This window comes from Schistocerca gregaria, chromosome 2, assembly GCF_023897955.1.
Source record: "Schistocerca gregaria isolate iqSchGreg1 chromosome 2, iqSchGreg1.2, whole genome shotgun sequence".
Lineage (NCBI taxonomy): Eukaryota > Metazoa > Arthropoda > Insecta > Orthoptera > Acrididae > Schistocerca > Schistocerca gregaria.
This window is the reverse complement of record NC_064921.1, coordinates 230,168,142-230,182,405: the sequence shown is the minus strand read 5'-3', so window position 1 is coordinate 230,182,405 and position 14,264 is coordinate 230,168,142. Positions and strand designations below refer to the sequence as shown.

Genomic DNA, 14,264 nt, shown 5'->3' with positions numbered 1-14,264 from the left:
GAGGTGCTCTGCATCGCGGTGTAGCTTGCTGTCCAGGTTTCGAGAGGGTGCGTTTCTGGATGAGGTATCGAATATATTGCTTCCCCCTACTTATACCTCCCGAGGAGATCACGAATGTAAAATTGGAGATATTCGAGCGCGCACGGAGGCTTTCCGGCAGTCGTTCTTCCCGTGAACCATACGCGACTGGAACAGGAAAGGGAGGTAATAACTGCGGCACGTAAAGTGCCCTCCGCCACACAACGTTGGGCGGCTTGCGGAATATAAATGTAGATGTAGATGTAAAATCCCATCCCCTGCACTTTACTTGACAAGCCTAAACCTCCCGTCCGTCATAGACACCATATCTTCACCGAGGACTAACTAGTGGTGTTGCGTGACTTCCTCCTACGGAATGGCCTGAGGGTCGTCAAAGCCATTGCAGAGTCCACTACCGCATACTGAGACCACATTCCCCGCTCTACGGGGCAATGAATGCTTTGCCTCGGTCGGAAGAAGGAGAACAACGAACGGAGGATCCACTAAGCGTACAATAACTCCTTGACAGGTCCCCCACCTCAGAATTACTAATGGCTAGCTTGCTAGCAAATACGCGTCATATTTTCTTGATTACAGAATCAGCTGCAGCCAATCCATCAAGAGAGGGAAGAAGAAAATCTGCCAGCCAGGATTATGCAGGAATAGCACTCCAGTGCTTAGCCTGCACCATCTCAGGCCTAGGTATGGCCTGTCTTTCCAGTGACCAGTGATCACTGAGAGATCATTCGAACACCGCCAGTCATACGTTATGTGTCGCACCACGCTACAGAGAGTGTCGTGATTCTTTTCGCGATCGTGCCTGTTAAACCTCGGATTTCGGTAAAGAAGACTGGCGTAATTGTTTTTCGATCGAATTAGTTATCGCGCTTATCTATTGTAGGTGTTTAAGTGGTGTTGCATGAGTTAATAACTTACTGGAAAGCCTATGTTTCGTTTTCGATGTTTTGTTTTGTGGGGTCCTTCGCTAAATTGTAGCAAATGACATTAATTGTTCTCTATTTCTAAGGCGCGCTGTTAACTGTACGAGAAACGCTGCGAAATAAGAACAGAAATCACCTCTGAACTGTGTCGAGTGCTTAGTATAATAGGAAAATATTTAATGATTTGCAAAATTAAAACTTGTGCATTTAAAAATAACGTGTCAGATTGTGTTGCAGCGGGTGACATTTCTTCAGACCGGGGACATTTCTTATGTGTGAGTTATGTGTAATACGAAGGCGTATTGTACAGATCAGAAGAGCAGAGAGAAGTTTACCTGTGTTCTGTTGCTCTTTCTGTATACCTAATACACTTGACACGGGATCTCTGGTAAACTTCAGATGTATCTAGAGGTATTTTTTTCAAAAAATCTCAGAGACCTTAAGTATGATTTGTTTCCTGCTGCTGTTTAGTGGTTTTCTGGACTTATGTTTCTCTACATAACATGAAGCAACCCGGCAAATTGTCACAGCAAGTACGAACGACAAGAGCACACGAACATGACTGGCTGCTCAGAGAAAGCGACTCTCCAATGAGGTCTGAATTAAGAACCACCCAAACTTGAGAAAGGACGAGTCACTCCCTCTCTTCATTCTTCACATTCAAGGCTACTCTCTAATGTTGGTTTTACATCCAAGACGTCATTGTTGTGAGACGACAGGAAATTATCAACATAAGCAGGCATTGATGGGAGCATGTACATTGTTAATGCATGCGAGATCTTTATGGTGGCTGTCCTTCGAATAGTATTTTATGGAGCTGAAAACAAGCAGACAGTTTGATTGTTAAACATTAACCTTAGAATGGTTGTTTGGAACTTGGGACCCTTATACAGTTATTAGGGAAAGGAACATCTCGAAGCAGTTAATGGGGACAGTCTGGTCGGTAGAATTTCTCGCTCCAGTGTACGGGTAATGCTTTTGGCTGAAGAGACGAAAAAAGCTGCCTTCATTCCTCACATTCAAGGCTACTCTCTAATGTTGATTTTAGATAGAAGACGTCATTTTCGTGAGACGACAGGAAATTATCAACATAAACAGGCATTGATGGGAGCATGTACATTGTCAATGCATGCGGGATCTTTATGGTGTCTGTCCCTCGAATAGCATTTTCTGGCGTTGAAAAAAGCAGGCAGTTTAGTTATCAAACAGTAACCTTAGAGTGGATGTTTGGGGCTTGAGAGCCACATACAGTTATCAGGAAAAGGAACATCTCGATGCACTTACTGGGGATAGAAGTCTGGTCGGAAGAATTTCTCGCACCAGTGTACGGGTAATACTTTTGGCTGAAGAGACGAAAAAAGCTGCCTTCCTAGATCTACATGTTAGGCACCACTAGTCATGGCAGGGACAGGGACCCAAGAGGAACGCAGATCGCCCGACGCAGACGTTCTGACAGTGTCGTAAACGCCCTCTGTGGCTATAAAAATTCATGAGTTTCCGTGTTCACCATAGAGTGGGCGCTATAGAAGGAGGTGATGGTTGGTGTCGCCCCTTGGCCTGCCAAATTTTTGGGCTTTTGTTGAAGTTTCGAGAACATACCTTCACCGAAGAGTCAAGCAGTATAGTGCTCCCTCCTACGTATATCTCGCGAAGAGACCATAAGGATAAAATCAGAGAGATTAGAGGCCACACAGAGGCATACCGACAATCCTTCTTTCCACGAACAATACGAGACTGGAATAGAAGGGAGAACAGATAGAGGTACTCAAGGTACCCTCCGCCATACACCGTCAGGTGACTTGCGGAGTATGGATGTAGATGCATGTAGATGTAGATGGCTATTGATAAGCTCAGAGGACTGCAAGTGAGGGGAACACTATCTGCTAGTACATTCTAGGACAAAAAAGTTACATAAGCCGTTCAAAGCTATACTTTAATGAACAGTGATTGTAAAAAGATTTCACTTCAATGCACACCAGGCTGCAAATCACAAAGTTACGAACTGCTGTAACTCAGGTACTGTATATCGTAAGTAAGCCAATACAAGTGTTGCAGATCTTGAGTCCGTGGCTGTCTTTCAGTTGATTATTGAATACAGTTCAGTCTTGTTTCATTATTTCAATCAAGCTGGCCTCGCCCATTAGTCTCAACAGAATGCAATGAAATGATCAACGTAAAACTCAAAGTGCAGTAGTGTCTATTTCAAAGTCTTCATTCTTCGGCCATGGATTGTCGAAGCTCTTTGGTGACCGCAGCCGCACATCCTTTTACCGGGTACGTCTATCTCCCTCGGTACCAAAGGGTGGCGCGTGCTCGCTCTAGTACACGACGTGTGTAACATTTTACGCAAATACAGCACATGGCACTACCCTTACTTGTGGTCCAACTGGCCTCTCAGCAGCAAAAGTAATTAAAAACTCCTAATCTAATTTGACGATATATTCGACGATCAAAACGAATATTGTCTGTTGCATTAGGCAGACCGTCACAATGCACGCCAAAGAAGAACAGGTACAAATGTAACACCCCACCCGTCACTTATCTGGTTTTGGCGTGTGTTCTTCCAGCTAATTGACAAACAGATCAACATAGAGTGCAAAACTGCCGCAATATCGGATAACGCAAAGAAACTAATAAGGCCCTGTGACTCCTGATTGAACTGCGGTGGCAGTGTTGACATTAATTGATTCAGAATTGATGTTGTATTCAGGTATTAAACACCCTATGCAAATGTTCAACATAAAACTAATTAAGAAACTGACTTGGGATTTCAACTACCTGATTGAGAACAGATGCAGTCGATTAGCACAAGTTTATTTTAACTCACGACCTTCAATCATCACATTACATGACTCTCCTAACAGGCAGTGGGAATAAATTGCGTTTAAGTGGAGTAAAGCGCGATAAATCAAAATTAATTCCTATCGAGTGACCCATGCGTAATGGGAAGCGCGAGAAGAATTCTACAATACACGGCCCATGAAACCCTCGTGGAAACTTTGCCGACGTGATCCAACAAATTAATCAGTGGCCTAACTCAAGCCGGAGCGAACGCAATATCACCGAATTCAGCGTGGCGGAGCGTCGTCGTTATGCGGACGTCGGCCGGCCTCGCGGTGCTGCAAGGCTGCGCTCGTCTGTTCTCTCCTAGCTATCTTGCTCAGTACATAGCTGAATGAAAACTTTCTCTCCAAGCTCAATTGTTCCGTTTGCTATGTCCTAAACTGCAGAGATGCTCACTCTCTCTCAGGCAAGCTGAGTAAAGAGCGCCACATCTGCACTCTAGGCAAGCTGGGAATGGAAAACTTCTACGGAGACTTCTCAAAGTCCGCTCTCCGCCTCAGTTTCCTCTCCAGCAGAATCACTTACGCCAATTGCAGTACAAGTCGCGTTAATTGTGTGTCGCTTCCCTTCGCCGACCAATGCCTGCACTGGGAAGTGAACAAATTCCCACAAAATTTCCCTTCCTCTCAACTTCCGCTATTTAGCTCCTCCCAGGCCACCCATCAATGTTAGCATCTGCATAAAACACAGATTTTTCCGAAATACTGACTCCCAGGAGAGTACTTCAAATACCTTGGTCCTACATTCCCCTCAGAAGCCCGCATGTTTCATTCTGTCGCTGTTCACGAACACGCATATTTCGGCCTCTGTTGACTGCTCCACCATAGCTTTGCGCAGCTTTCTCGCATATTTCACTGAAAACGGGATGACGGACATTTATCAACAGGCCTACAAGTTCCCCGTCTGCTTCCCAGTACACCAGCATGGGGTCAACCACCCTCTCGCTGTCACTCATCTTAAGGCAGCTGGAGGCTGCGCTCCGTTGCCGCTTTCTCAGAGTTTAAGCCACCCTAAGTTGCTTATTGTCGCTTCCCTTCGCCGCTCCCCAGCCACGCACCGCCACCTGGCCGTGGTCAACTCTGAATACTTCTCTGGGATAAACTAGCCTCCTGTAAATCGACACGTTTCCACAAAGTTTTCATGTGAATCACTTCAAAACCATCACCCAACATTAATTATTTAACACGTCCAAACTATACTCTCTACAAGACGCATTGTGCCTTGTCAGTCATTTCTGTTCAGCCCTACTGTTCGCTCAACGTGAGGGGGTTATGTTTAATGACTTCATTTGAAGGGCATAGTTTTTAATGACGTCATATTTATATGATGGTACAATGTTATACGTTTTTGAGTAGGTCTTGAGGAGAGGAAGTGGAATACCGAACAAAAAAATATGAGGTGATGATTGTAAAAGAAACCTACTGCTGTTCGTATCTCTGTAACGAACAAAGTTACAAGAAAGGCAATGATGCTGGTTAAAGTTCCCGTGATAGCAAAAAAACATTTGCTTAATACGTATTTTTTATGTTTCTGGACATAAAATCATTTGGGGTGGTCAAGAGAAATAAGGCACCCTATGTATCACGTCTGCAACTTCCCCTTCCGCCGCTTTTTGTCGAAGTTCCAGGTTGTATTGTGAAAAACGTACGAAAAATTTACAATTCAAAGTATTGACCATTGCTGGCCACTACTTTCTCCCATCTTTCGGGTAGCATGTGAATCCCGCGGCGGGCGATCTTGTTCACATAACTGGGAAATGCTGGTCAGTCAGGCCGCGTGCCATTTATCGAAAAGGGTGGTTGTCAGAGAGAAAAATGTCTGGAGAAAGCGGTGGGCGACGTAGGGCTTCTGATTTCAAATTTTCCAAGCATGTTTTGACGGTTTTACGACATGGGGTCTAGCATACACTATGTTTACTTGGGGCTCCCAAAACCGAATTTCGTATACCGATTTCAAAACACCATTTCTGGTTGGTAATGTAAACTCTTCAAAATCGATTCTAGTAATCCGATATTAGTGGCTAGTTTTCCACAATCGATTTTCGCTCCCATGTAAAAGCACAACCGTTTTTGATGCGTGCTTGGATGGTCGGGTTACGTCTTGTTTTCAAAATGTTGGACTAATATGGAAGGGGTGAGTCATTGTGCACTGAAGGAGAAGCAGAAATATTAGACTGAATATGAAACAGTCTACCTCCAACATTGAAATGGAAGAAACCAAATTAGAAACTGGAACAGCCGCCATATTTAACTGTGCTACCAAGTCCGCTTCAGACCTTAACATGTAAACAAGACAGCGAAAACCCGTATCCGAAAAGCGGTTTTTATCTGTCGGTAGCTGTATCGGGTGTAAACATTGCACTTGGCATGCTGCAACATCACTTTTCCATGTTTATCACTGAATTGTGGTCGTTCATCTATCAGTGCTCTGTCAAACGCATCAACTGTTTTCGATACATCGGTTTCAGTACCTTCGAAAACTTGTTCTCTTTCACCACCATGCCTGTCTTCAGCGTCAAGATCGCCGTTCTTGAAGCTGTGAAACCATACGCTACATGTTATCTCACTAATAGCCACCTCGTCGTAGGTCTTGTCCAGGGTTTTATGAGCCTCAGCCACAGATTCCTCGTATGAAAGCAGAAAATTAAAATTTCCCGCAAATGACGAGAACTGGGCTCGTGAGTGGCCGTATTCAATCGAGATTTACTTTATAATGCAATCACAAATCGACTAATACTCTGACGGTGTTATGTTTACGAATGCGTCAGCTTATTGTATGACCTATCACCTGCAACGCCAACACTACTGCCATCTATTCCAAACGCCGGAAGCAAATTTGTTAACATAATAGTGAAACACAATGCATCGTCAATATTTAAAGTGGAGGCGCTATAGACTACGTCTATACTCTCCTGACGGAAACGACTCAGTGTAATAGTTACGAAAAATATCGCTCAGCTGAAGTATGCGGCCATCTTCACTTTTCAGTACGGGAAGGGAGACAGCAGGCAGGCCAGAGGGCTCCACGGACTTCAGCGCAGGTAGATCAGGGGACGGGCGTGGCCTTGTACGTAACCGCCCGCTAGCCACAGTAGTGCCAATGCCGACCGCGAGGAGCGCTGCACGTCGACCGGCTCCGCTGCGAATGCGCACACACTCGGAACCACGCCTCCCAGCACGGCGACACAGCGCACGTGCCTGGCAGATGTGCAAGTGCTGTGTTTGTCAAAGACGGGACCAGTGGGCTGCTGAGCTCCTCGCCTCAGCCTCGTAAGCGCACCGTGTTTTTCTTCTGCAGTACTAGCGTTGCGCACTAACTTGTTTGTTGATGTGCGTGACTAACCATCAACAGGAATACTATCGACCCTGCTTTTAGCCATGTTTGTGGAATTACGCTTTTGTGGGCCGTTTTTTGCAGAACACACTCTCCTCTCCCATATCCGAAATATAATTTGCTATCACCCCCCCCCTTTTTAACGTGCCACAGATGCTCAAGATTTCAATAAATCATTACGTAGAATATATATTTAAACGTAACTTCAAAGCAGTTCTGATTAATATATAGTTTTAGGATAAACTGAAGGACCTTACAATTTAGAAAATAACATAATTTGGAAACTATTCGCAACAAACGTTAAGCGGTTATGTATAACTCAATTGATTTAAGAACTATGACAATACACATCAAAAAAATTACGTCGTAATTTACGCGATATATAGGGCTACTGGAAATTTGATCTCCCCGTTGTCTCGTTTCAGCCTGAGAGTGTGAACACAAGTCTGCAAATTTCGGTTTTGTGAGCGTCTAAATAAGTGGGGAATGAGGAACACTCTTTATCATTTACTTGCGTCATTGTTAGTGTTTTAAGAATCCAGCCTGCATGCAATACTTCTGCTATGAAGAAAGACTGTAGGGCTTTCTTGTTTTACGGATCTAACAGTTGCTAAGTGCTCCATTTGTTATATAGATTGCACTTACTAGATGAACTCTACAATCATTTGTAGTCTTTCTTCTAATTTGAAAAGAATTTGTTAATCTTACAGAATACATATTCTATTCTAAATATTTGAACAAGTAACACGTTCATGAACCTCTTTTCTTTAGCTTTACCATGATGTATTTCTTCATGCAACTATGAATCACGTTGCAGGTTTCAGGTACCTTTTAGATAATTGTGGGGCTAGAACAGCACTGAATTTCAGCTGCTTATAAGTTTTGCAAGTGGCTAGAAACCGTAACGTAGCTAACGGCTTATCCTCGCAGCTTACAGCCTCCATCATGACTGTATTCTTCTTAATTAACGGTTTGACGATGGTCAACCAATCAGAATGTTTTATCCACTCTTACTGTTACGAAAATCATCGGCTCCCATCTCTGTCTCCATACGCAGCTTTCGTTCGGCTTTTATGCTGTGTTACGTCTGAAACAGCCAAGACAAATTCCAGTTTTTGTTGGTGTAAAACCAAGCGGAATCTCGTCGAATATAACCTCATACTTACTATAAATTCGCTATCGGCTATATAGCGCGGTAATTGCAGAGTGCAGTCGGTCGGGACGTGTGCCACGAAACTGGTCGGTCGGTCGGTCGATAAATTGTTGCGTGCAGGGCCCGTAACCTCTGAAGGTATGCCGGTCCTGTGTACATTTGGACTCCCAAAAGTTGAGGATTTGTCGTCAGCTTCAGATATGGTCATTCTCTGATTGGCTGCTTTTTCCTGCAACGTCACCGTTCAAGCCGCAAGGACATCCACCCTCGCAAGCCTGAAAGCCCCCCTTACGCCGAAGCGAATGCAACGGAACGTGAAATAGGGAACGAGAATTTTCTGGAGTAAAACACTAGACGCGGATGAGCAAACGGGATTCGAAAGTGTCCGGTTCGTATTTGCTTGTTAGCTCATATTAAGTTTAGTTGTTTGTCGGTCTTTCAGCGAACTGTGTGTGAAAGGGGGGGGGGGGGGGGGTGAGTGAGTGAGTTAGAGAGAGAGAGAGAGAGAGAGAGAGAGAGAGAGAGAGAGAGAGAGAGAGAGAGAGAGAGAGAGAGAGACTCGTTAGATGCGTACAACATCTAATATGCTGATTCACGCACGTGATAGTTGAAATTACATACCCGATTGCTATTTAATAGTTTTGGTGTAATAACCGAAAAAAGAAATAGTTTTCATTATATCAAGTTATCTACACTCTAACAGATTACATGGCAGATTTCATCATGTTGCCTGACAAATTACATGTATACTTGGCATTTCATTAATCGCACTTTATTTCCTTACACGCACTTCAGTGAAATCCATGAAGTACTTCGCATGTCACTGCAGATAACAAACTGATATACAGCAGGTACTGAAATGCGAAACAGTCACGGATTTGTTTCCGGTTGCTGATAGAGTAAAAGCCAGCCTTTCCTCAGCATATGTTGGTAGCCTGCCCGGAATTAGCTTTCTAATTTGTAATAAGCCAGAGAATATCGTCAGCCGACTTATTTGTCAAGTTTTGGACTGAATAAGATAGAAAAAATCACAGCGGTCCAGGACAGCACTCGTGGCTACCGCATCGCGGTCGCGAAGTGGGGCCGAGACAGTGCCAGGTAAGTTTTACATTCTGACGATAATTAGTAGTTTTAGCTTGACGATGTCCACTATGGACAAACGATAGATACTGTTATTCTGAAGAAGGTTGGGTTATCCCGATGAAACCTAGGTAAATTTCTAAGTAAACGGTGCAACTGAGGCTATTCATTATTAAAATTAATATTTATACAGTTGCTGACATGGCCGCGAATTGTTGAAGATACAGCGGTCATAGGCTATGTTCGTGCCTCTCTTTCGTTCCCTCTCGAGTAACGCTTGTTCAGATACAAGCGAATGGTAGCAAAGGCTGACGAAATGCCTGCGAATGCTTGTTTGCATTGTAATCGCTTCCATTCGCTCCGGTGTAAAGGGAGCTTAATGCGAGCAAATAGAAGAGAATCTTTAATTAAACATAGCTCGCTATTTTCTAGAAAATTTGACAGTTCCGAGGCTCTTAGTTTCCATGCTACATAGTTTCCCGAAAGTTATGAGAAACTTCTAAATTTATATGCAAAAATAGAAAAACGTTTATTAAAATTCCTATGGGGATAGTTCATCACACCCTTTCCATCACCCCATCTCTCTCCCCCCCCCCCCCCTTTTTTTCCCCCATTTTGATCCGGAGTTGCAGATCTGCAAATACTGTTGCGGTACAGAGTGGCTCTACAGTAGCAACTAGCCACGATTTGGTCTTGGTTTATTTTATTGGAAAAAAAAAGCATTTTAAGATTTGCATTCACTGTCAGATGGCTTACACGCTTTCTATCAACACTGTGGTATGCAGAATTATAGTTGGGTTGCTGTGCAATACACGCCTGGAACAGAACATGTTTCACAGTACTGATAAAAGTATACATGCCTTCTGATGGTTGTGTAAATTCGAAACCAAAAACCATATGTGGCCTGTTGCCACGTAACTATGGATCTCGAATAATGTCATCTGACACAATAGCACTCTTGTGGTCGCTCCGAAATTTCTTGGCATTGGTGGTGGTGTCTTCTGTTGGTATCTACCAATGTTTACATGAGGCTCCCAAAACCGGATTTCGTAAACTGTTACCCAGTTGTTGGTCATCGAAATAAACATCCGTCCAATCGAGTTTTACTATTATGTAAACACTCAACCGTTTCTGATTACTCTTCGGGTTGTCAGATTACGTTTTTTTATATTTCATTTAATCCGATCGGAGTGACGTTGTGCAGTGAAGTAGACAAAGGATGCAGTTGTCTAGCACGGATATTTAACTGAAGAGAAACAACCTTGATGCTGACTAAATCAAGAACCGCAACATCTGATTTCCAAAAGCTGTTTGCGTAAAGCAACTGACCATCGGAAAACCAATATTTGAGCCGTATATAAAAACTGCCTCTGTCCTTAACAAGTAAACACGACACGGAAAACAGTTTCCAAATTTCAAGTTTTGTATTCCATAAGTTCTCATGTAAACGCAGCATACTTGTGAATATACACCTAGTCTCTCTCATACATTAATGGTTACACCGATTTCGATTGAGGGGGCAATAGGCTGCAGATATTTCTTGACCAATGGATGCAGCAAAGCGTAAACGGGACTTCACATGCTGAATGTTATGTCCACAGTATGGTCAATCTATTGCGCGAAAGTGCGGGATCAAAAAGGGCAGAGTATTGTTGCGCAATATTTATGCCGGGGACGCGCAAGAACTCTGCCTTCGCAGCTATGATGTAGAACTCGCATGACCTGCAGTTTCAGTCGATAGCAACTAAGAGAAAGCAAAGAGTAAATGGTGATGGAAGATTTCGAGTCTTGCAAGTAGTTTTACATATAGCGATACTGACATTCTAAAGAGAACTTGCAGCAGACACAGATGACTGTCGTAATGTTTTGTGGATGAAATTGGAATCTTTCAACGCACTAGTGAACTTTGTTACATCTTATGTACACAGATATTTTTCAAATACTCGTGGGATTTAACTTTCCACAAGGTTGGAAGCGATATAGAAACCTCAAGAGTAGAATACAATATTGTAGAGAATTGGTGGGTACTGGTGCAATAAATAATTCTAGATTCTGAAATGAACAAATAAGCAGTTGTAGTGTTGCCTCGCTACATTTCCACGCTTTCCTCTAAAGCTTTTACGACTGATTACTGCCAGTCACTTTATTGTGAATAGCAGAATAATCACTTAGATGAAGTTTGTAATCAAACTATTCCACTGAACGCACTTCAGCATACGATTCCTTTCATCTGTCGGTCTCGATGTACTCAAATTCGTATGGTGTCGCCGAGTTGTTTGCATGTCCACCAATTAGTCTCGATTGCGCTATACATTGAGCGAGTGTCAATATTTATGAAGCTCTGATGTCTCCAATATACTGAGTAAATTGCCAATATAGCTCCCAAACGGTCAATGTCTACTGAAAAATAAATGTTGAGCATGTGACGACCTCTTAAGCCAACATTTCTTTGCGTCTCCTACTACGACATTGTTGCGGACTTTCCTTTACCAATAGCCATGGTTCTCGAGGAAATGTTGACTCCTTGTGAGCTTCAACGTTGCAACGGCAAAGAAATTCTAAGTCTGTTGATAACGACCATCCAGTAGCATGCAATGTAGCGACGAAGGGGCCGCCTTAAATTGATTCTCTAACGCTTTAGCCAAGAAGAGATGTGGAGATGGTTTGCAAACTTCGCACCTCTCCCCCATAGACTGACTTGCTTGCTATGCACAACCGATCTTCTCTAGATAGCCAGCCACGTCGATCTCCAAAAACTTCTCCGAAGAATGGTGGCTAAGGGAATTTATCAGACTCTCTCTACTCTTGAAATAATTTGGTACTCGACGAATACTTTGTCCCGCCATACTATATTTAAACTTCCACAAAAAACGAATTCACGATATCTCATATTAATATTCGAACTGGTGCGAGTCATCTAAGTCGTCAAACATTAGACTCTATTAAGATATATTTACAACAGGGTTGGTGTAATAACTACCAGCAAATATCAACATGTCTTGCTTCTAGCAAGTCCAACAAATGAATTACTTGAAAGTGTAATCTCATTTCTTCATTTGTCCTTAACAATCATTAGTCACTAAACCAGCAAAGAATAGCTCAGGTTCTTCTCTACACATACACGCAGTGATCAGTAGCTCGGATTCGTCTCTCTTACACTTCTATTTACAATATCGTGGGCTCGAGACGGAGGAAGGCAAAGTGGTTCTAGAATATACGAAGAAATTCTTGAATCACTACATATTGCCCCCCCCCCCAGGTCTAACACGCAATATTTTATATACCATCGATATGTACATTTATATCCCATGTAATTCAAATTTCAACAGTATACCTTGTCCTTTTAATAACCGTGAATACCCTTTAATATTTAGCTATTCCATTTTTTTCATTTTACTTTAATTATAAACGTGAATTTTTCAATCAATGTTAGTTAGGTCTTTCAATATCCTAAAAATCGTGAGGACCAATTTTTTATTTTTCTGCTCTTTATCCAATCGTAAATTCCAGGTGTTCATGACACTTGAGCACTTTATTCTTTTTTCCTTAGTACGTACTAGTATCATTATTTATAATAGTTTGTAGTCTGGAGGAACTCTGGGCAAATGAGTGTTCTTTTCGGCCCTTTTAAACTCATATAAAACATAATAAAACTAGTGGTATATAGAATTCAAACTTACCAGAATAATTCCTATTAAACGTGTGACATCTGTCACGATACTGTCCCTTTTCCCTAGGATCAGGACCTATACCTTATATGTGGGTTGACCCTATGAGTGCACTTTCTCCTTCAGTTGAGGTAGTTACGCCCCTTTATAAAAAATACCTATTCATCAGGCCACAGGTCGTCCTATTTCTATGTAGGTACGCCTGCTTTATATCCTTAGCAAAAGCCGGCTACGTCCCCCTTATCCTTTGAGTAGGCCTCATGGTTCATTGCCCTAGTATAAATCTTTATGTACACTATAATTAAATATTTCCTGGTAAGAAAAACCTATTTTATACTTCACTCTCACTTCTTAGTACCTCCTCTAAAACCTTAGACTACTCTCCTTGTATAATCTTAGTAGATACTAGTCTACACATAATGATGAAGTCCCACTACTCCGACTCATCGCTTCATGAGTGTGTTTGCTACCTTTTCTTAAATGATTATCGCGATTAACTCCAACCTTGCTAATTATTCCACAAGCTCTCCTGCTCCTATCTCTCTCGGTGCATGAGATGATTGCTACCGTTCATTCTTCACACACACACACACACACACACACACACACACACACACACACACACACACACACACACACACACACACCTCTATATACATGTATGTATATACAAGAAAAGACAAAAAGGAACGATGTGGAACCGTCACTGAAACAATGTGTGCATCTTTCCAGATGTACACATCTTTTTCCCCTACAACCCTTGGCGGTTCTTATATCCTTTTAATCTGTAAATTCATAGTTTGTGTATTTGTATTTCTTTGTGTGTATGTGGATGTCTTCGTGTAGTCTGATTTTTTCGGCCTTCTTATCTGAAGATAAATTGTAGGTTACTGGAAATCACGGAAACTAGGAAGGACTTCTGCGATAAAAGTAGAATAATATGGAAAGAGGGAAATATAAATAGGTCCTCAAACGAGAGGTAAGAAAGAAAAATTTCTCGTCGTATCTCTTCTTAGTCTAATACGTCATGGTTTTCTTTCCATTCTTTTAATGTTATTACTTTCTTACTACATTCCCTTTGCTGCATTCACAAATTTTCTTTTTCCTTTGATTTCGGGACTAAACCAAGATTCTAGAAACGGTTTTCTCGTCTTGCTATAGTCTGTTGCTACTGCAACATAAAATTTTCTCGTTTTCGCCTCTAATTCCCCGTTCTTCGGATCGTTC

The 14,264-nt window shown here is 42.4% G+C and overlaps 1 protein-coding gene across 1 annotated transcript in view; it reads left to right on the top strand.

Moving 5' to 3' along the window:
* The first annotated feature begins 6,815 nt into the window (after positions 1–6,815).
* Positions 6,816–14,264, top strand: part of LOC126336108 (uncharacterized) — a 64,466-nt gene continuing 57,017 nt past the window's right edge. The window contains exon 1 of the mRNA XM_049999587.1: positions 6,816–7,072. Within this exon, the coding sequence (XP_049855544.1) occupies positions 6,903–7,072 (170 nt within the window). The 5' untranslated portion in view covers positions 6,816–6,902. The remainder of the gene's footprint in view (positions 7,073–14,264) is intronic.